Source organism: Miniopterus natalensis, chromosome 21 (genome assembly GCF_054644295.1).
Source record: "Miniopterus natalensis isolate mMinNat1 chromosome 21, mMinNat1.hap1, whole genome shotgun sequence".
Taxonomy (NCBI): domain Eukaryota; kingdom Metazoa; phylum Chordata; class Mammalia; order Chiroptera; family Miniopteridae; genus Miniopterus; species Miniopterus natalensis.
Window position 1 is genome coordinate 17,472,980 of NC_142101.1, and position 23,505 is coordinate 17,496,484.

At 44.9% G+C, this 23,505-nt stretch overlaps 1 protein-coding gene across 1 annotated transcript; it reads left to right on the forward strand.

Moving 5' to 3' along the window:
- Positions 1–6,582: 6,582 nt before the first annotated feature.
- Positions 6,583–20,143, forward strand: RGS18 (regulator of G protein signaling 18). Its single transcript, XM_016221161.2, has 5 exons — positions 6,583–6,728; positions 7,310–7,411; positions 8,376–8,437; positions 18,015–18,181; positions 19,577–20,143. Exons 1-5 carry the CDS (start codon positions 6,610–6,612, stop codon positions 19,832–19,834), a joined length of 708 nt encoding a protein of 235 aa, XP_016076647.1. The 5' UTR covers positions 6,583–6,609; the 3' UTR covers positions 19,835–20,143.
- Positions 20,144–23,505: the final 3,362 nt, after the last annotated feature.

Here is a 23,505-nt window from a genome sequence, read left to right on the forward strand (position 1 = left end):
TCACACATAAAACAGCTTAAATAACTGGCATGCAGGAAATGAGCTTAATAAAACAGAACGCAAATTCATGCCCTGATCCTGAAGGCCTTGAACTAAAGTGGTGAATGTCAGAAGGACGGCTATTCTCTGCACAAGCGCTTCCTCCGTATTTTCTGCTCAAGCTGTTCGGAGCCCACAGGTCTTCCAGGCCAGGGGAACATCCCACCACCGCTGGATCTAATCCCGCCCTTCACGTTTGTTCCTGGGAGGGTGCGGGAGGGAGTAACCCAGCAGGTCTCCGTTAGAACCCAACAGAGGATCAAGGAGCAGACTGACCTTCAAGGCCAGGTGCGGACAGGGTGGGGGCGCTGGGATCTCTGGTTCCACCCCCGCTTCTCCCAGCTGCATCTCATCCCCTGGAACATTCCTCTCGCGTCTCAAGGCGTCTTCCAGACGACACCTTTGCAAACAGGGCAGTGCTGAGTCACACTTCATGAAACGACGTTTCACTGCCCCCCCCCCTTTACGTTGATAAATTTACACAAATAAGTAGATGTTCTTTAGTCCATACGGAGCACCACAGTTCTCGAAAGAGACAGTGCACAGGAGGAGAAATTAATTTTCCCGGGATAGGACTCTTTAAATCTCCAAAGTTACGGTGAAGACTGACGCGCATGCTGAGAAATGTGGTGATTACTTGTTGTCTCTGGCAATTAACAGTCAGCTCAAGGAACAGTTTGCTCCTCAGACCCAGAGAACAGGCTTCGAGCTTAACGCGGTGCAGTGGGCGGGGGAGATGCAGAGCAGAAAGCCGCAGGATTCGGTCGTTCCAGGTGCACAGACCAGGCAGAGCACCCAGAACAAGTCGGGTTTGGGAAGCACCACGCGTACCGACATCCTGAAATCCCCGGCGCCGGCTTTTAGCCTTTCCGTGGAAACCAACTGGGAGAGGCTCAGGCATGTGTTGCTGCTCATATTTCTCTGTGGCCAGTTTTATTTGTCAGGAAACTCTATGCAAAATCTGCCTCCTGGCAAATCCACCCATTGACTTCTGCCTCTTGGAGTCACAAAGAGCTGCAGCGTTTGGTGTGAGGGCGGCTTGGGGGGCACACGTCCGGGCGGCAGAAGGTGAGATTTAAAGAAGGGAAATTAAGTCACCGGCGACCTGATATACATGCGGCGGAAGCAGCTGAAGTTTACTGGGAAGGCTCCCTCTCTGCTGTTTTCTTTTTAAAGGTAAATGTATTTTTGCCCTTTCATGAGCCATCCGCTGCTCAGAGCATCTGCCTCCCGGGAGTTACATGGAGCCAAAGGAGACACAAGCATCCACGGTCATCGTGATATTTTAAGAGATTCGAGTTGATGAAAATATGTAGATGAGCTAAATATACGACGGATCACAACGCACATCATAAAACTGTGCGGCAACGGGACACGTGCCCTTGAGGGGCCGGAGGCACACGGAAGGATTTTCATAAGCAAGAAGCGAAGGCTGAAAACAGACGCGGTTTTAAAAACGTGTTCCATTGTCTCGGTTTCAAAGGTCACGTTCAGACATGATTAACTGCGGGAAATTCTTAAATGCTCTATTCAAGTTATTTTAAATGAAAATGGTCTCTGACTCCATTTGGAAGGTGCCGTCACGTGATAAATTATAAACTCGAATTCACAGTAATTGTCCATGTCTGTGCAAAGAGTTTGCCATAGGGCTTGGCTAACGTACTTTGAGAATTTGCTATGTGCCAGGTACTGCAATTTTAATTCTCACAACCCCCAAGGGAGATGCTATTCTTTGCAAAAAAAAAAAAAAAAAGCTTTATTCTAACTTGACTACCATGATCTTTCCTTCATGTAGTTTCCAAAAATTATTTTTGCTTTGAAACTTCTTGATGAGACAAACATAGGTTTTCTCTGATGACAGATAAAATGATGCTGAGCTGAATCTTCATCACAATCACATCATCGTAAAAGTGTTGGCCCAATTAAGGTTTTTAGTACAAGTAAACTTATAATGAATATGCATGGGATTTTTGATAAACTGCTGAAACATTTCCCATGAGTGGTAGGCTTAAATCATAGGTACATTCATTCAAAACATGTAATTTTAACTTTTAGCACTTCAACTTACACTGCAGATAAAATGGGGTATTTAAGCTAATCTTTCTCAATAGAATCGCTTACATCAACAGGCAGTTTCTATGTTAATTCCAGCTCTACCAGCTTCCCCTCCATTTAAACGTAATAACATTTCAGAACTACTGCATTGTAGAACTTTTAACAGATTGATAACAATAATCTCTTATGAAAACAAATTTTAAATTAAATATCAAAATCCCATTCTGAATATCAAGTTTTAAAGGATTCTAACTAGTGGGTAGATCTCCTGGTTAAATCAAGCTCACCCAGAATATTTTGGATTCAAGTCAACTGACTGAGGACCTTCATTACGTCATATCCACAGGTCTCGTCTCCTCCAAGGGAGAGAGTGAGGATCACATATGGAAGGAAACTGGAGGTAGGGATCTTGAGCGTCACCTTCGATTTCTGTTTACCACATATTATAAGAAGCAGCATGAACACGTTTGAGTCTCTTGACCGGCCATTAAATGCCCAACCCGCAGCTGACTTTGCTCACAATGCATTGGCTAGAACCGGCCTCCCGGCTCCACTGAACCACGGGGGGCCATGAACTGAGAGTATTTCTGCCGTATTTCTGAGAATATTAAGTCACTCAGTCAGTGACTCCCACATAGCCCTCAGCTGGGGAAAACGTGTCGAATTTACTAACGCTTGACCCTGTTGAAGGAACCAAATCTTCGAGTACCTGTAACACAGCCTCAAAACCAGTGATGTGAGAAGACAATATTTTTAGGCTTTTTTATTGATCTTACATGTTAGTCTGGAATGTGGAAGCGAAGGAAGCTCAGCCTCCCTGAGGTCAGAGAACTTGCCTTGGGTCATGGCGGGTGTCAGAAACGGAGCCGGGCCCTGGTCTGTCCACGCGCTGACCCCTACACCACCTGCCCTCACCCAGCCATCCACACCCTTACCTTGAGTCACAGCACGAGCTCACTGCTTACGTTTACCTTCCCCACTTACTGTTAAAATGTGACACCACTTTCTCCCACACCTCGCAGGGCTTTGCACTTGCTGTCCCCTCCGCATGGGTATTTTCTACGTATTTGTGCGTGGCTGTTTGTTCTCACCTTAAATATCACTTTTTTTTCAGAGCACAGTAATTTTTAATTTTTTTAAATTTTTCAATTACACTTAAGATCACATCATCACACCCAAAGGACTGATTCGCTCCGTGTCAATATTCAGGCATTAGAGCTAAATAAATGCCTGTTTGGGTACTGACCAGAGTGAACATTAGTCTGAAATACATTGGGAAGTTTAGTTTTGAGAAGTAGTTGGGTCAAGTCAACCTGAAACCTATATAATTTTATTAACCAATGTCACCCCAATAAATTCAATTTAAAATATATATATTGTTTAAGATTCCTACAGAGCAGGGTATCGAAGCTCTACAAACACTGATGATCAGCTTCAAAGGTGTTTTGAAAACTGCTTCAGTTATTTCCTCATATAAAAGAACACATCTGTGAAGGGTTTACGTTAATCACATCAGGAAATAAGCAGGATTTCTAGACCAGGATGGGGTATTTGAACGGGGCCGGGTCATGCCAGGATGTGTGACCGTCGGAGGCCGGCAGCTACAGGCAGCCCCTGGGTCTCGTGCGAGTGGCAAGAAAGCAACGGGCCGGGTTCACCTGCATCCGTTACACACCGGTGTGCCCGAGCACACGCCTGCTCTTTCAGCATTTTCCAGAAAGCCCCTGGCAAGGCAGGGTGAGCTGAGAGTGGTAGTCTGCCAGGGGAGCATTTTTTTCATGTGAGAAGAAGGTGAGAGAGATTTTCTTTTCCTATAAAAACAGAGTGGAGCTTGGTGACGATGACACGGTCTCAGATCCATAAGGAACTGGAGGCCTGTGCAGTTTTAAAATACCTCAGGAAAACGTTCGTGCCTCTCTGTTAATTCCAAGTCATTGAACTCGCGTTAAACATGCTGGCCCAGCAAAAGCACATGGTAATTTCATCGGTGCAAATGAAATAGATCTGAGTGGAGTGGGATTTGGGGAGAAGAAAGAAAATTAAAATTATAGCCTTCAGGAAAATATCACTTATATAACACCAAAGTTTTTAATAACTTCATCTACCAAAAAAACCTCTTTTTAAAAGTTTCAGAACGCAAGCGATTAGTGGACCAGCGAGGGCGTCCTCGGGTCCTTGGAGGGGACACTTAGGTGTGTCCTGTAATCTCTCCGCAGGTTGCCTGTATGCAAACCTGGCCGATGGCTGGGCTTTCCTTCAACATTGTTTGAAGATTAAATGTGAAAAGATATGAAAAATGACTTGATGCACAACAGATGCAACTTCCTGACCTGTTTTTATTTAATAAAATAATATAAGCGTACGCTACACGTATAAATATTTCCTATCTGTCTACTCAGTTGGCATAAAAGAGAACCCGGGGTACCTTTCTCTGTCTCTGTCTCTCTGTCTCTGTCTCTCTGTCTCTGTCTCTATCTCTTTGCCTGTGTCTCTCTATACAGAAAGGTGAATATATAAATATAGAGTGTATTTTATATAATCAATTAGCTGGTAAGTGGGATACACATTGAGCATTTATTGGACAAATGGACTTTCCTGAGGGGTTTGGATGGTTTTACTGTTGGAAGGTGAGCAAAGCCGTGCAAGTGCTATAAATATCGATCTGTGAAATTAGGTGCAGACTCCACACCAGTTAAATCTTCAGAGGGCCCTGCTTCCCGCTGAAAGTGAAAATTACTGACATTACAAAAACAGACTAAAAGCAGTAAGAGCTCCTACAAAAAATGATTAAGAAGGCTTCCTGGAGGAGTCAAAGAAAAGAGCAGCGGAAAAGAACCGTTGCTTGTAATTCTCGCCTTGGAAGCTAAGGATGTAAACATGAAGGAATATATTATAGAAAACCTCTGCTCCATATGAAGTTTTAATGTGTCCAACGACGACAAAGAAAAGCCTAGCAGTTATACTGTTTAACAGAAGTAGTTGAATAATTTAAAGTAGGTTGACAGGTCTTTTTTTTTTCCCCCGCATTAGGTCAGATCATAAATTACAGGCCTGGAAAATGCTCTAGCTTAGCAAGATTACCATGTCCGAGGATTTGCCAAAATGGGAATTTAAAGCTTTATGTATTGACCCAAACTATGTTTATTTCCCTTTTATACTGCAACATGTTTTAATTTTTTGTGTCGGCAAATCTAGAGCCTCATTCAGCACATCCAAAGAAGCTGAAAAACCTGCTTTTGTAAATTCATAGAATCAAAGACACGGATGGATTTCAACCCCCAGCTGAGAGACTCATGTCGTGCACACAATTTCAACAAACGTTTGAAGAGAAGGTCAGTACGTGGCTGTTGCTCCCTCCTCTGGATGTAGGAATTCAGCTAGAGCCTCAGGGACCCGATGATGTCCAGGCTCCCATGATCTCTCCCTGTCCTCATGCTTACAAATTAAACCTCCGATAAATACAGCGAATGCTAATACGCGCCAGGGGACGTCATGGTGGGTGTGCAAAATCTGCAAAATCTACGCCACCAGCCTCTGTTTCAAGCCGACCTTGCCACGGAAAGCTCTCTGCGTGACATCGTTAAGTCAACGCTCAGCCACGGTGGATTTAAAAATACGTTCAAAATAGAACTGATGGAATCAGGAAGGTGTGTCTACAGATACATATTCATTTTCTTCAATTTCAATTCTGCGAATGTCCTGAGCTCCTGGCTGGTATCCCTGAGGACTATTTTCTTGAAATCAGTAACTTGAAAAGACTGACAACAGAATAAATTTCCTTTTGGATTTGTCGGCCTGCTTTCTACTGTGTGCAGTTGTAGGGGGATTGAAGCATTTGCTCCTGGGGACCCAAGGCTCTGACAGTTCCCTGTCTCCCGCTGACCCCTGGGACTTGGCAGGAACAGATCACTTTGTACCCCTCACCCGCGGCTTCCTTTTCTATAGAATCTGAGTGATGGGCTAGATCGTTTCTTAGGTATTTGGGTTTCATGGAACAGTAACCGAAATGGAGACATGGAGGCTGAACCAAGGTGGAGCTGCCATTTCTTTCTTAACAAGGAGGTAAAGTAAGGGGACATGCCAACTGCCATCTCCAGGCATGACGTGGGGCTTTGCCAGGACACGTCTGCACACGGGCCACACACACTAAAGAGCTTCTCAGAAGCTGGTGTGGGAAATGCCAGCGCTGAGGGTCTGGTCGAGCACCGTCTGGTTGCACAAACCGAAAAGGGAAGTTGTGCTGTGGTAACACTCGTCTTTATCTCGGGACCAGGAGCCGCTGTGCAAATTTGTCGTCTCATTTCCCTAAACAGCTCGGGCCTGCCTGGACTTTGCCTCCTCGGTGCTCCGTGTTCCTGCCTCCCGAGGAACAGCCCAGCCTCAGGACCGGCTCTTCTCGTCAGCTTCGAGCGCTGCCGGCGGGGCTGAGAGGCTTTTCTCGACCATGTGCGGCCGTGGAGCAGGGTCCAGGGGCGCAGGATGCAACGGGCGGGCCGTCTCTTCGTTGTAGGGACGATGGAAACATCGCTGATTCTCTTTCCCCAACTGAATATGTGCGAACCAAAGGAAAAGACTTTTTTCAAGTTGATTCATGGTGCAGCCAAAGACGACTCGAGCAGAGAGGCCAAACTCAGGTGAAAATTGTTAATTTTTAAAATCTGCCTTATACTTTTAAAAACCTGTCGAAGATTATTTGCTAGCCCTTGAGGGGAGAGATTAACCAAAGAACTTCCATGCATATGTGCACAACCCATGGACACAAACAGTGTGGTGAAGGCCTGGGGGGACGGGAGGAGGGGGCAACGGGGGAAGGGGGGGGCATCTGTAATACTTTCAACAATAAAGATAAATTTAAAAATATATATATCCAGTTGAAAATATACTAAACTGTTAAAATTGAAAATAAAAGTTATTAGAAGTAAGCAACTGTTAAATCTAGTGTTTTCATTTAAAAAGTGCAACAATTTTAAACACACAGACTAACTAGCAGCAGTCTTTACTGAGACAGAATCTTAAATACTCTGTGGTCACTGAGGGGAAAAAACAAATATATTTCACATGCCCTATCCTAATCCTTCCATGAGCAGAATACTTAAGTGAAATTCTTTAATAAAGCCACTGAGCGTGGGAGGCGGGAGAGGACCGGTGTTCAGGTCATTGCCGATTCCAAACTTGTCATCCAAATGCTCCTGACGCTAATGCCTTTTCGTTACAGAGCCAAGGAGAAAAGAAACCGGCTAAGTCTCCTTCTGCAGAAACAAGAGTTTCATGAAGAGCCACAGGCCAGGAGATCGGGGCACTTGGCCAGAGAAACGAGGTGCGTAACGATTCATTATTTGGGGGGGGGGGAGATTTTGCTGATTCTATCATGAGAGATTTAAAAAGGAGGAAATCTGAGATCTCCATTTTACTGAAAATTACACTGTAATGCAGGAAGGTTAGAGATCTCGTTTCAAAAAAAAAAACACAAGGGTTATTCTATAAAATGCAGCCACATTTATAGCTTAAATAGAATAATCTCATAAAAATTTAAAGGTGCTCCTTTCAAATTATGGACCTGTCCATTTTAAGTGATATATTTTGCTCCTTATAAAATGACGGATTACCAATGCAATACTGTCACAGAGAAGAGCTAGGCCTGTCTTTCCTGGGTAATTTGAAAAAAAGGTTCTAGATACAACAGCGGGTAAAGCACAGAAACGGTCATTTGTGACTTTTAGCCATTTCTTTAATTCACACAGAAAACGGAATAACCTTATATACTTATATAATGTAAATTCTTCCAAACATGAAATAGGACCAATAAAAGAGCCAAGACAAATATTCTCAACTCCCTAAATTACCAACAGCACTAACACAGCTGTGGTGTGTACAATGCGTTACGTTTCTTCACCCTTTAAAACTTCATTAGTCAAACTTCCTGTATCTGTTTTAAAAGAAAACAAGCTGCACGTTGTGGTAAGAGTTTCAAGGAAATTGCAGTTTTGTAAAAAATTCGACTGAAAGCTACTGTCAGTGTAGCTTCTTCTATCTGCTGAATTAAGAAAAGTCACTGACCTGATTTTTTTTTTCTTAGTTCTTAACGTAACACATGATTCATCTTTCCCTAGAACATAATCAAAGGCTAAAGTGGGAAGAAAGGTGGCCGATGCGCCTGACGTTTCGGGGTGAATGCCGCTCCCGTGTCACGGGCGAGAGGCCCTGAGCGTGGGGCGGGGTGGAGCAGATTCGCACCCAGGCCGCTGCGCACCCCGTTATAAACCATGTTGTGTCTTGAACAGAGTCTGCCCTGAAGAAGCGACAAGATGGGGAGAATCGTTTGACAAACTGCTTTCCCATAAAGGTTGGTGGTGATTTCTTTCCCCCCAAATACTTTATTCCTTAATGGAAAACTGTACAAAGTATGCACGGGACTATCTATACAACAGAGGCTCTCATAAAAACTGAGTCTCCTCGGTGCTTTACAGGAATTGAGTTTCTGGTCAACAGAAATAACAAAATAGTCAACTAATGGAAAATAGTTTTAAAATAGTCTCATTTTATTAAGAATTACTTACGGTGGTTGAAATATTACTTCTTAGAGCTGTGGTTAATAGTTTCAAATTTTGAAATGTTTTTTTTATTTTTAAATGAGACCCTTGGTTTTATTAAATCCCAGATTATCTGTGCTATTTTCAGTGCTAAGTTAGCTAAAATGTGAAGTAATTCTTTTGATGGGCACTCAGGAAACCCTCACGGAAATAGTTTTCATTTTATAAATGCTTTCCTCTCCATAACAAGCATCTGCTTTTAAAGCAGATTTTCTAGAAGTTAAGAATCAGGTGGGTGTGTTAAGGTGGAGCTTGGGGGCCGACACTGAGCCCCCCGCCCGCCGTGCGCCGTGGTGGGTGAGACACCAGGCCTTGGGGCCGATTTCCAAACGGCAGCGGGGAGTGAGCTCCTTGGCTCTCACTGGGCCCCCGGCGTCCTTCAGGCAGCGCCCCGACCAGCTGGGCGAGGAGGCAGGGAGTGGGGGCAGCCGCGGGGCTCCCCGTTTCCCACACTGACCGGGCGGGGTCTGCTTTATCGTCGGCAATTCCCGCACACTTCCTCCGGCCCGCAGCTGCGCCTGGTATCTCAGGCCCCCTGCTCGGGCCTCACCCTCCGAAACCAAACCCTCCGCAGTTCCCCGGGCGGAGCAGAGCAGGCTGCTCTAAGACTGTTCAGGCTCCGCTCTGGGGTCCCCACCCCAGGTGTCCCCTGGGAGAGGGGTCCCCACGGCGGGGGTGGCCGAGAGGGCAGCGATCAGCCTCAAGCGCCGCGTTCCTTGCGATGAAACCCCAGCTCTGTCTGTCTGTCTGCACTTTCAGTGTTTTTCGGCCTCAATTGTCTATATTGAGGCTCGGGTGACCCGGTCATGTTCCCCTGAATTTAGTGACCCTAAGAATCCAATTCCGCAGACTATTCCTGAAAATTGTCCCTCTTCCAATGAAAACAGATTCCATAATATTAACTCAAAGAATAAAAATTAAAAAAAAATAGAGAAGCCAAGACTTCGGTGTAGGGAGCGATGTCCTCATGACCTCGAGGGCAGCAGTGAGGGGGCGTCCGCGCTGAGAACATATAACCTGTCACTCTCCCTACGTCACGGCTGCTTAATACTCCGCAGCTTCATCGCTCGCTCCCCGTGGAGAGGGGTTCGGCAAAGCACTCCCCTCAGTGACTCCCCTTCCTCACTCCTCGATCCAACCACTTCTGAATTACAGTTACAACGCTGGCCAAGCGGGTGCCGAACCTGGCCCAGCCTAACTCCACCGCGAAACGGATCCGTTCTTAAGACTAATTGCAGCCACCTGTGTAAAACTCCCCTCCCTAATCCACGCCCCCCAAATTTGCTTAAAAAAAAAAATTCTGATCATTTCCAATATTCTGGCACCTCCCAGCCCTCTAGCTTCGTTAGCAGCCAGAGCAAGGGACACGGGGGAGTGGAATTCGTTTGTCAGCAGCTTGACCGTTATGAGGAATCTTATTGTGAGATTCCGCTGGGAACCGCCAGGCCCAGCACATCCCGGGTGCACCCCGAGCGCTCAGCCAACAGAACCAAGCCTGCTGCCAGGGAGTCTGTCCAGGGTCCCTCTGAGGGCCGAGTCCAGGGACTCTCCTGCCTCACGAGGGCCGTATAATCTTCCCAGTTAAGCTTCCTGATCGCCTTGACCTTCAGTGTCCTCCAAGGTCAACGGAGATGATGTCTTTAGTTCCAATGGAAGCAGATTTCTGTCGGAATTAGATGAGATGGGGGCTACGATACCGACGATTGCCTGACGCCCCACAAGTGTAAATGTTTACCGCTATTGGAAAATACCAACAAGTGTAATTACCGTTCCGTGTTTCCCTGTCCACTGCTCGTGGGACAAACATCATGGGGGGTTAGATTTCCGCTGGAACAAAGACGGCGTGGGCTGGGTTTCTTGCTTCACCTTAATAAATGGGTACCTAGTAATTTCATCACACGCTCAGAGCCCGTTCGGCGGGAAGGGAGGTTTGGGGAGGGTACTTAGTTCTCTAGAGAGCGCTCCCCCGGCCCTGCTTTACAAGCAGTCAAAGCCAACCGGGGGAAACGCTAAATCCGCTCTCTTACTGCTGGGAAGACTAAAGCTATGAAGCGGCAGAGCGCTGAACCCAGAGGGGTGACGCCGATTCCAAAACGCAGCAGCGACCCGCTGGCTGTCACCGTCAGAGCTCACGATCGAAGTGCTAATTAAATTACACTGAGCTCACCCGAAATTACGTGACTGGTACTGTTTTCATCAGTCCTCAAAAATCCAATTATTTTCATTGCAAAACTTATTGTAATATTAAATTATAAAGCTTAAAATAATCAGCTAAAATGAGTCTCTTGGTGGCAATGGTTAAATTCAGCTCATTTGTACTGGTTTGACTCTAGACACACACACGCCCCAAAAAAGGAAAATCTTATACTTGTGTAACACACACACCCCCCAAAAAAAGGAAAAATCTTATACTTGTGTGTGTAACACACACACACCCCCAAAAAAGGAAAAATCTTATACTTGTGTGTGTAACACACACACACCCCCAAAAAGGGAAAGATCTTATACTTGTGTGTGTAACACACACACACACACACAGGCCTGGCTCTACCTATCAAATTGTATAGAATTTCTCTTTGGTTAAATGTGTCAGTTTCTCTAATTCTGTGCCGTAGCTACAGAAAGGAAATAGAACTTGTATTAAATTTAAACGGGACATGAAATGAACAGTAGAGAAAGTTGAACCTTCAGTTTGACAAGACAGCTGATATTAAAACCACTGGAGACTGGTCTTAGCGTCTTTAGAAACGGAGCCACAGAAAAGATGGTTCTTACTTTAGATTTTAGGGGAAAGTCATGAGAACTCACCCTCTGGTCAAGGAGAGAAAGGGCACCCAGGCAGAGCGCCGACGCAGGCAGGGTGCACTGCAACGAAATTAGGGAACTAAGAAGCAGTAATTCCTTATTGAGAAACAAAACTTGCAAAAAGGTGGCTTAAGATAACAGACAATAGGCCGATGAGACTAAAATAGAATGTTTCTGTGTGCTCCGCAGAAACCAAAAATACCCATGGAGTTTTCTGGTATCTCCACTACTTTACTCGAATTTCACTCTTAAAATGTAGTTTAGCTTTTTTTGAAAATTTAAGAAAACATAGTAGGTAAAAGTCCAAGGAAATCTAAACAAAGTATGGACTTAAATAATAATAATGTATCAACATTTCATAATAGGAGGGGACTGAATGCAGGGAATATGGCAACTGTACTATCTTCATAACTTTTCTGTAAACCTAAATTCTAAATTTTTTTAAATAAGCTCAAACATGTTACCTAGTCAGTTATTACCTGTGTCGTAAAGGGAGGTGATGGAGAAATAACAGATTAAAAAAAAAAAGATGGGCCAAAGATCCCCAGATTTTATTCCATATTAAAAGGAAGGCGACGGTGCCTTTTACAGATGACAACCAGGCGGCACAGTATTTGCACTACCGGTTAGAGCTGGAACCGGCTTAGCTGCTGGAGGCCCTATCGGAAGCTCAGGGTTTTGGGGACGCGCACCTGGAACGTGGAAGCGGGTCTGATCACAGACAGAGGTCCTCTGACCGCCCCCCATAGCTGACTGAAGACGGCACAGAGGTCGGCATTTCCCGCCAAGGGGTCCCCACTCCCCCTGCAACACAAGCCTCTATTTTCCTGGGCACCTTTTTACCCCCACTCGCAGGGAATAAATTCCAATACGTTTAACCTTTTTAATTGATGACTATTTGCTTGGACTCTTTGCACCCTGAGCTGTGGCCCTACAACAGGTGAGATAGAAGTAAAATCCGTAGGTCCTTGCATCCCCTTGGCTTAAAAATACGAGCCGATGAGATGGAGGAAAATGCTTATTGCTGACGCTGAGTCAAGGCCGCGAGGAAGCGAGTGCTTCTCTTTTGGGAAAGGAAACGAGTGCTTCTCCTTACACTTCACTAGTGGCTTTTGAAGCTGCTCTTCCCGGTTTTCAGTGACCAATTTTCTGCAAGATAAGGAACTCCAGGGTTCTGCAAAATTAACCCTCCGAGTCAGGCTTACCCATCACACCCCCGATTCCTTAATCATCCAAAGTATAAGACTGATTCCACCTGAAATCACAAACGGGTCGCATAAATGAATTGTCGTGGCAGAAGTAACCGGGACACCCTGCGGCCGGTCACGAGCCACGAGCCACGAAGCCAAATATCCGAGGGGAAACAGCGCGGCCTAAACAGAGGCTGTGTTGCTGTAGGTGGGCTTCCAGCTTCGGAGAGCACGGCTTTTGTTTCATTTGGTTTCTTGGCATCAGAAAAACCCTCCGACAGATGCCAGGGTTTCCATTTAGGGGCTGGCAGGCTCAGGCGGCTCGGAGTGCCGGGCGCGCCGAGCCAGCTCCGTCTGGGGTGAATCCTGGCCTCGGGTCCTAGCCCCGCCGCGGCCTCCTGAAGGACTGTCAGTAAGCGACCGCCTCCGTGTGACAGGTGGGTCCACAGCGGCGGGACTTAACGCACAGCTGCCCGGAGGGAGCGAGAGAAACGGAAACAGCTAATGCGCTCGGATCATCTTGCACAACAGGGTCTGTCGCTGTTGTAGGAAAGTCCTCTACTTGGACTTTAAACGAATGAGCCCCTCCTCTGTTGGCCTTCTCGCAGCCCCTTTCGGAGCCCGCTCCCCTCTATCGCGTTCGTATTACGCGACGTGACGGGCGTGCCTAGCACTCGGCGCGTTTTCTGAGGCCTGTTGATTGTCTGCATCGGTCAAGGTCACGGCCAACCCCGGTGGCAGGGTCTCTGCGTGGTGCTCCAGGCAGGACGGCCAGCAGGTCGTCCCCAGCGTGCCTGGGAATGAGCGAGGGGCTGTGAGCTAAGCAGCATTTATGTTGTTTTCAGAAAGGCCTCTATCTGGACTCCGTGAAAGTTCCTCTTCCTCCCTCTGCTGCTCCAGACAGACTGTCTCCCCTGCAAGGCCCTCCCTTAGTCCGTGGCGTACACGTGGACTTACTGATCCCTCGCAGTGGGGACTTTGTTGTTTGCAGTCCTTCGGTGGTAAAGGTTCTATAATTTTATCCAGAACAAACCTGGGTTCAAACCCCAGGGCTGTCTTTTACCAGCTGTACGATTTAAGGCAGTTTCACTCTCTGAACCTCAGTTTCTCCATCTGTAGCAATGGGTCTAACAGGACTTCTCCAGAAAGGGCTGACTTGAAAATCAAACAGAACTGCACCGATAACGGGCATCGAGCAGGGTGCCCAGACCTCGCCAACCCGCCAAGTGTGTAACTATTGTAACGAATACTGTATTTTCAGTATATGCTACAGTCCTCCGGTTCGCACTGGGTACCTCATAAATTTTTAGAAGATAGATGAAGGAAGTTATTTTTAATAAGTAAGGACCAATTTCAGTTGCCTGGCATATGGACGATCCCTTGTAGGTGTCGGCACAAAGCATTTTATTAAAATTGAGATTTATGAATAGGAAAAGTAATGCTTAAACCCTCCTAAAATTGTGACGATTATTAATTGACTCACTTTGGAATAATCTGGTATTTAAGAACTGGTCCATCTGTGCTTATACATGCTCTGCAGGTAGAATGAATTGAAATTTAGAAGTGTTTTCTTCACTGGGGTCCAAGTAACTCTGTTCCTAAGCCAAATACAACACAGCCTTGTTTCCTCTTTGCACACCACGTCTGACCTGGGACAGACTGCCCTGTCCTAAGGGGACGGACGTTTCATTTTTCCCTTTAAACAGTGACAAAGGAACACGAAGGAAGGAGCTAAGGAGCCGCAGACAGACAGACAGACCACCTGCAACAAATACTCTGATGTCCTCATGGCCGCTGCCTGTCTACCCAGGGTTCCCGAAAACCTCACGGTCATTGTGCCGTCCTGTCCCACACTGTTTCCTAATATCTAGCCAAGGAATTCTCTCCAGAAATCTACTTTACAGCAGCTACCAAGCCAATAAGAAATTTCAGATTTCCATTAAAAAAAAAAAAAATACAAAGAAGCCATCAGTTCCGAAGACAGTGATTAGGGATAAATTGAGAGAATATAATTTTTTTAAAGAATTCAAACCAGCACAAAGCGGATGTTCATTAGGGGAGGGAAAAGACACACATTTTAGAAATCTGGAAGGGCGAGGTTATGTCGGAGGCCTATCGCCTGGTTCACACCAGCTGGTCTGCGGACTTGTTTTAGTTGTGGTTTTGCTTTTACAGGCCTACCCGGGGCCCACCTTTCCAACCCTACTTCAGCTTTAAATTAGGGGTCGAAAGGCTTGTTTCGCCTCCGTCTCTGGTTTCCTTCCAGAATCTTTATAGAAGGTGGGAGGAGGGGGAAAGGCAGCGATGAAACCAGAGACTATGCAACCAAAACCAGCTTTCCTGTTACATCAGCAGAAAAGGAAGCCACCGTGAGCGGCTGCCGACCGGGGCCCAGGGGTGCTCAGTCCGCCCACCCTAAAGTCACCGGCCGGCGGCTCCAGGTCTGGGGAGGGTGCTGCCACCCAGGGTGTCCCCCCCAAAAATGTACACACACTGTCAGCAGCTGAAAACTCAATTCTGAAAAGGAAATGCAGTTCACTGAACGCCGCCTTTATCGTAATTCAAAGTGTGTGTGTAGGTCTCTTGGGACACCCTCTTGTTTTCTACAATTAAAGGAGCGTAACGTCAGGCAGTCGCTGTGGCCCGAGTGGCGTCCATGCGCATTCAGCCACTGAGGTCCAGAGGGCGAAAGGAACCGAGGGCGAGCGAACCAAACGGGGCCCCCTGAAAACCCGTAACCCCAGGAAAAAATAAACATTTTTTTTTTTTACAAGACCAAACACTAAATAAATAAAAATATGTAACAACGTTAAGAAAAAACTTCTTTCAAGAATCACTGTCCACTCGCGTGCCCTGGCTACCTTCCGAGGAAAGGGGCATGACTCGGGTTGGGCCACGAACCCCGAAAGTCCAGCGCGGGCTGGCGCAGTGAGGGAAGGGGGTTAGCATCACTCACGGGCCACTCGGGCTTCTCCTCGAGGCTGGATTTGCCGGCTCGTCCGGGAACCGCTCAGGTCATGTGCGACTATCCTACGGGCACCTAAGGACCGAGACAAGTCCTGAGCCGCACGCCGGACAGGCGACGCCCTCTCCAATTCTTGTCGGCCCGACGTGTCTTGTTTTCCTTTCGCCAGCAGGTCATCGCCGACACCTGGCGCTCTGGGTGAACTTACTGGAAACCGTAGACTCCCCCTCCCGGGGAAAACGCCAGAGGAAGGGGCGGGGGGCAGACAAGCCCAGGGGCCTCCCGTCCGGGTGGTGCCTGGAGCCATCCCGTTTCTGATATTTAGGGGATGGATGCCTATAGATTGTCACATCTTCTCTGACCGCTGATTTCTTAAACATTACGCTCCTGGATCTCTAATACATTCAAAAGATTGCTCACAACACTAAATAAAAGGCTTCGTGACAAAGAGCACAAGTGTTCTACGTGGGAGAAGTAAGTGGTGATACGTAAAGCACAGTTTGAGGACTGTGTTAGTTTTCTGTGGCTGCTGTGACAATTTATAACAACGTTAGTGACTTAAAACAACACAAATTTATTATGTGACTGTTCTGTAGGTCAGAAGAGCAGCATCGGCCTGGCTGGGGGGTTGTCCCTTCTGGAGGGTCTAGGGAAGAATGCCTTTCGGAGTTATTTGGGTTTGGGGCAGAATTCCGTTTTTTGAAGCTGTGGACTAAGACCTTCCTTCTCTGGCTGGCTCTAACCTGAGGGCCATTCCACCTTCTAGAACGCGACACGTCCTTTGGCTCACGACGGTCTCCTTTGCCATCTTCAAGGTCAGCCACAGTCCTCCCCACGTTGCATCTCTCCGACCCGCTCTCCTGGCGTCTTCACTTTTTTTTTCTTCCCCTTTTTACCCCCACTGATCCCCTCTACCCCACATCCACCCCCCCCAGGCCTTCCCCAGACCAGTGTCTGAGTCCATGGGTTCTGCTTCTAAACATGTAAGTTCTTTGATTAATCTCTCCCCGCCCTCCCTCTGAGACCCCTCAGTCTGCTCCAAGCTTCTATGTCTCTGGATCCACTCTGTTCATCAGTCTATTTTGTTTATTAGATTCCACATATGAGTGAGATCATCTGATATTTGTCTTTCTCTGACGGCTCATTTCACTCAGCGTAACACTTTCTAGTTCCCTCCACGCTGTCCCAAGGGCCAAAAGGTCCTTCCTCTTTACAGCTGCGTAGTATTCCGCCGCCTTCACTTCTAAGGACGCGTGCGATTCGACTGGAGGCACCTGTGTCGCCCACGTGCTCACTCTCTCAGCCACGCTCCTTTGCCCGAGAGGTATGCGAGGTTCTGCGGACTAGGGCATCCTCGGGGGCTGTTTCTATGCCCACCAGAGGAAGTACTGCTTTCCTGGGCAAGGTATATTTCGACAATTTCTTAGTTCGTTTGAAAAGTGAGACCAGGAGCAGCTGAACATGCCTGAAACTCAGTCTCCCCGTCTGCGACAATGAAGACAGGGCACATTCCAGGCTCTGTCGTAAATAGTAAATGCAGTCAGGAGTAGAAACAGCGCTCAGCCCACAAAACCCCCCCAGGTGTTATCGATGCAAAACCTCTTAGTGTTCCCATCATTCTACCAAAAGAGATGCATCGTTCTTGCTTTGTTTGGTATCAAGCTGTTTATGTTAGAAATAACCGTCGACCTTGAGAAATCATTCTAGAGGGCAGCGGACGTAAGAAATGAACGTAGCCCTGGCCGGGTAGCTCCGCGGGTTAGAGCACTGTCCCGATACCTTGATACACCAAGGTTGTGGGTTCGATCTCTGGTCGGGGCACCTACAAGGATCAGCCAGTGAATGCGTAAATAAGCGAAACAACAAGCCGATGTTTCTCTCTCTCTCTCAAAAAGTCAATAATTTAAAAAAGAAAAAGAAATGAATATAAGTGAAAATGAGTTGAGCAGACAAACCCTGGAAACAGAGTCTAAAAACAGGGAGACCCAAGGTCCTGAGCAGCAGAGGTATGGTCTGGAAGGGACGGGGCTCCCGGGCTCCATCGAATAATCCACACCCACCCCCCACCCACCCCCCCCAGGAAGAGGCAAGACTGAAACAGACCCAGAGCAAGGTCCAGGGTAGGGGTGACTCCTACTCGGGTCTCAGTACGATCCCAGCCCCGTTTCAACAGGAATGGCTTTTCCCCTTCACAGCCGTGAAGACGACAGCTGGTTTCTATGAGGTCCTCGTGGACAGCGTTCGAGACATGGCACCTCAGAGAGTCGAGGCTGTTCTGTTAATGTTTCCAGCTACACGTTAAGATTGAGTGGTGCCTTTCCTCTGCGTTAATAGTTTATAGTTAAAATATTTCACTTCCTTTCTTGGTAGACGGACTGGAGACTTTTACCAGATTTCTTAAAACCGAATTCAGTGAGGAAAACATTGAATTTTGGATGGCCTGCGAGGACTTCAAGAAAAGCAAAGACCCTCAACAAATGATCTTCAAAGCAAAAGCAATATACGAGAAATTCATCCAGAATGATGCTCCGCAAGAGGTAAAGATAATTGGGGGGGGGGATGTACAAGTGTTTGAAAATGTTTGGAGAAAGTCTGCCTTCATCAAATTGGTGGCCCCCACACATTCCACCAGAAAGGTCAGGATTTTGTTGACGCAGAATGGGTCCCCATCCAAACTGAACGTGTTGTAAGACACTGCCGTGGAAGAGGGGGTAAAACTGAAGTTGTTCCTCGGGGTTATTTTGATTCTAGACTTAGAGTGAATACAATTACTTGCGACATTTAGATTCAGTCACTTATTCATATTAGTCACTTTATCACAAGCAAACCCTCACAGAAACTAAAGAGGAAGGCAAGAGCAATCGAGGCGTTTGTATCATGCCCCACTTTAACGTTAGCTCATCTACCTGAACAAACTTTTATTTGCCCCAAAATGATTATTCCTCCTCAAGATAAACTAAACAAAATTCATAACAGAGAGGTGAGGGACACGTAATTGGGCAATGGTTCAAGTAAAAACGCAATTGTGATTTTCTTTGCAAACTCAGTGTGAGACAGTGATGTTACAATTGCTAAAAATGGCTGTAAAACTAGAAAATATTACCTATCCTCAAATACGAATTCAGCAGACTTTCTATATTTTTATTATGCGTCAATAAATGGTGTTTCTTCACTGAGAGGGTAGGTCTGGTGGGCGATACAGTTAAGAGCTCTGCTTGACTACAGATTCGTATTGTCCCTGAGGGAGCACCGTCTCTGAGGATACTGGTCCTCACGGAATGACGACTGTTCTCCTGGCCTCAGTATGTTTCATTCTGATCTGTGATTCACTGTTTTTCCCAAGGCCAACCTTACACACAGACCAAAAAAGGCAGCGAGGTGTAAGGTGTTACCCAGGAGGGGAAAGAAGAGACCTTACCTGAAAACTCACCCCCATCACAACCAGATATATCAGCGGCGCTTTGATAAAAAGCATTAAAGGATTTTATATCTTTAAAAGATACTCATTTTCAGCCCCCATCTACTTAGGAAAGCATCATAAGATGATGAAAAAAGCACTGGGATAAAACAAGAGCCCCACACTGAAATCCCACATAGGCCCCAAACTCACTGTCGGCCGTCAACTGAAAATTATTTTATTAACGATTAAAAATGAGTTGAACCGAACGACCTCTATGGTACTTGCTACCACAACACCCGGTTGTTCTAAATTAGCAGCGAGTGGGAAGGACCAGCAGCATGGGGAGCCAGGGGCCGCAGGGGACGCCACCCGAGGGCCAGGCACCAGAGCCCTAGGCCCATGGCAGGCAAAGCACCCAAGCACCAAGCACCACGCTCCCTCCAGTATTGAAGGGCCTTGTCTGTACCGTTTCTCAAAGGTCTTGACTGCCGGAGGCTGACCCTAATGACACTGTTTTGATGTTGCCGCTCAGGTTAACCTTGACTTTCACACCAAAGAGCTCATTGCAAAGAGCATCACGAAGCCCACCCTGCACAGCTTCGACGCCGCGCAGAGCAGGGTCTATCGGCTCATGGAGCAAGACAGCTACACCCGCTTCCTGAAATCGGACATCTACTCAGACTTGATAGCGGGGAGACCCCAGAGACCGAGCAACCTCCGGCGACGGTCACGTTCCTTCACCTACAACGAATTCCAGGACGTGAAGTCGGACGTCGCCATCTGGCTATAAAGATGCTTTTGCTCATGTCGGGGGCGAGGTTGTATGTCTGCTTCTAAGGCACAGCTGTGTGTTAACAAAGGGGCCCGTCGTTTAAAATAAAATACGTCGTGTGAAAGGATGTTAAGAATGTAAATCGAAACTTTTATTCTAGCAATACAGACGGTATCTGCCAGTATATTCTGTAACGCTTGGCATTTGACTTCATTCTGTGCATAATCCGAAAATCAGATGTGAACAGACACTGATTAGTGAACATCAACCAAAATATAATGTCTATGATGCCTGAAACAATGAAGTAAATTCATTGAAAGACCAAGATTTAACCCATAAAATTTTATTTCTTATTCTTAAGCCTCTCTATTGTGAAATATAATAAATATTCTCTAAAAAAAAAATCATATGATCACGAAGGAAACAAGAACTCTGCAATTAAGCCTATTAATTTATTTTTTGCTGGCCAATTTAGGGCATATTTTCTCCTTTCCTATTTTTCGTTTGTTTTCTCCTCCAGGTAGCTATTTTGCCAAGAATTTTAGGCAAAAGAGGTTTCAGGGTGTTGTACCTACATATAAACAGATGTATATATCAACAGCTTGATTTTTATGAGATAAATAATAATTACAATTATTCTTCAGTCTACTAAGTATAATTTCTCTGCCACAATTAACTATTCTCCCTCAGTAAGGAAAATCCTTAGGCAAATGTTGCAGGTTATATAAAAAAAAGACAATATTTATTCTCTACACAGGATTTTGATTTAAAAATTAGGATTACAAATAACAGATAAAAAGTAACTGGAGAGAAATAAAAATCAATAAAATAACTAAATATTATGTTTTTAAAAATCATGTGTAAAGAAGCATTTTTTAATCCCTGAATACTGAAAATATTATTGACTGTGCTTATTCCAGCAGCCATCAGTATCTGCCTGAAAAAAGAAAAATGTATCATTTAATCTTCATGTTCTCATTTTTCATTCAGAATCTCTGAAGTAACTTAAACAGGGGCCTCCACTGAATGCCCGAGTCAGAAAAGGCATCTCCAAGCGTAGAGTTACGTAATCATCACAGCAAAGACACTTACTAGATCCTAACAGGAATCAGGACTCTCTTCAAACAAAACACAGAATCGGGTGCATGTATCAAATACACCCGCCTGTCAGGAGTCATCTTGTTTGTTACACTGGAAATTAAACCTTAAATCAGAGCTCAACATGAAAGTTCCTCCTTTCAAATTTATTTTGGCTGATATTATAAAGATGTGCATGAATATGCACATACATGTCTATCGTTATATGAAATTGGAAGAAATGCAAACTACATTTTAAAATCAATTGCTTTTTTTTTTTTAACATAAAATGCTAAGGACACTACAATTTAATTGAATGGTAATATTTGGAGGAATGAAAATTCAGATAACTTCATTTTGTGGAAAAAATGAACTACATTTATTGGCGCGTAGTATCTAAACTCGTTGACCATGATTTCTAACAGTATTAAAATTTTAGGTATATATATGCACACAGTTCCAGACTTCCAGATTTTTTGGAAGGACTGAGATACTCAATAACTAGTTTTATAGTAAAACTGCATATTCAATAAATACTCAATATTAAAATACTAAGTTTGGGTAGTTCTATCTGGCTTTTATACTGAAGATATACATTCCATATTAAATGAGTTGATCTCTTAAATTCATTTCTAAATAGAAGCTACCTTAATTTTTAGATACTTAGTTGGGTAATTTTTAAAAGACTTAAATGGAGCTGTTGATTTACTCTTTTGTTTTATAAAAACCCGTCTTGCTTGTTTTTAATACTTTCTAATTGCTTTCAAGAGCCTAATACGTCTACAAAATAAATGCAGGAATGAGTAACGCTGGTTAAAATGAGTATTATAAACAGTGGAAACTGAAATTGATCGCAGAGGTTAATTTCTGTCTCCCACGTTTCAAGGCTGAGTCTTTGGCCAAGATATAAATTGGGCTGTTTGCTCGGATCTCTTCAAAGGGTAAGTGATGACTCAGACCGGACTCGACTTCAAGGAGAAAACACAAAACGACATTCAGCTATCAGATGTAACACCACAGTGATGAATTTGTAAGTTTTTGATGAATATGCCCTTTTTAAAATCTCTAATTATGCTACACAAAATAAAAGAGCATTAAAAATCACACCAAAACAATGACTCCTACAGAAAGCAGCACAGGCTCCGGCAGAAATAGGGGAGTGGAGATAAGGTGCTGAGCAGGACAAGGGGAGAACCAGAGAACCCACCCCCGTGAAAAAGTCCTCGAATAAGAATTTTGTGCATTTATTAATATGTCGTATGTGACTGAATTACAGACTTTATTAAACCACTATCAAACCTGTTTCTCTCTTTATTCTACAAGCCCTGAAGTCAACTAGCTTGACAATTATACTACTCCGTGTATTATTTTTTTTCTAGGTCTTTTAAAATTAAAACTTCTGAAAAATCAACGGAGTCTCGTGTGATTTTACAGATGGGGTTATTTCCTCCCCCAGACTCCAGCTTCCTAAACTAAGTAAGAGTTTATTGAGATTCTTCCATACACTCTCTCCCTGTAAGCCTGGCTTACACACACAACTCTTCCTGGGTGCAAAAATAAATGCCAATACTTCTATTTTTTATTCCATGCATAACATTACATGCCAAAACACTTTAATATGAAAATTGAGTCAGGATGTTTAGATAAAGGAAGTCAAACCCATGTAATATGATTTCAGAGTTTTGAAAATAAGATGCTCTGTGAATTTAAAATAAACGGCACACGGGAAGCCCCAATTTTCCTTCCTTGGTATGCGAGACATGGGTGCCTCCAGGCATCATAAGGTTACAGCGAATTTTAGGAGGCAGTTGAGATTTTGTGAACAGAAAATACACAAACTGCCATTTTATGTTACTCAGAAATCACCAGATTTAAAACTACCCTGACACGCTCAGAAATAAAACAGAAAATAGTTTATCATTTGTAACTACATGCAAAAAATTATCTTTTTAGGTTCTCGGTATTTAAGATTTTTGTTTGTTTGTTTCCTAGGATGTGAGTATGTTATTGTAAGTACACATGGGGATATTCAGATTACTTATAGAATCGAGTATCTTCCTCTCAATATGTGTCTCACCAACTGCAAGCAGCCGAGGGAAATGTCAAATACTCCAGGATATGGTATGGAAAGCACCCGCCAATTGTGAAAATATTAGGAGCTAACTGTGGCAGGCTCTATTTTTCTGTCGTATGCCATCATTTTAAACCGTGCTATTCCCTTTTCATCCTGAACAAACAAAATATTTCAACATTTTAGTTTTTTCTTACCAATTACCTAGATTTTTATTTCATTATGTAACGGGGCTGATGACTTGCAGCGCTCAAGATTTCTCTCAAACCTGAACGGTGCAGAAGAGACATTTTCTGAAAAGAGACGTCTCCTAGGCAGGTGCATCGCACAATTTAATTTCATTCAATGAGGTAAAGGTCAGTGTGAGGCTATAAGAAAGTTAATTTACGCGATGTACGCACATGGAATATGAAAATAATATAGTACGGAATATGCACCATTCAAGCTTCTAAAACCAACCTCGGGGCTCCAAAAGCAATGGCAGGAAATGGTTCAACAATTACAATAAACTTTTTTTGATGATGTCAACTAATACACTCAT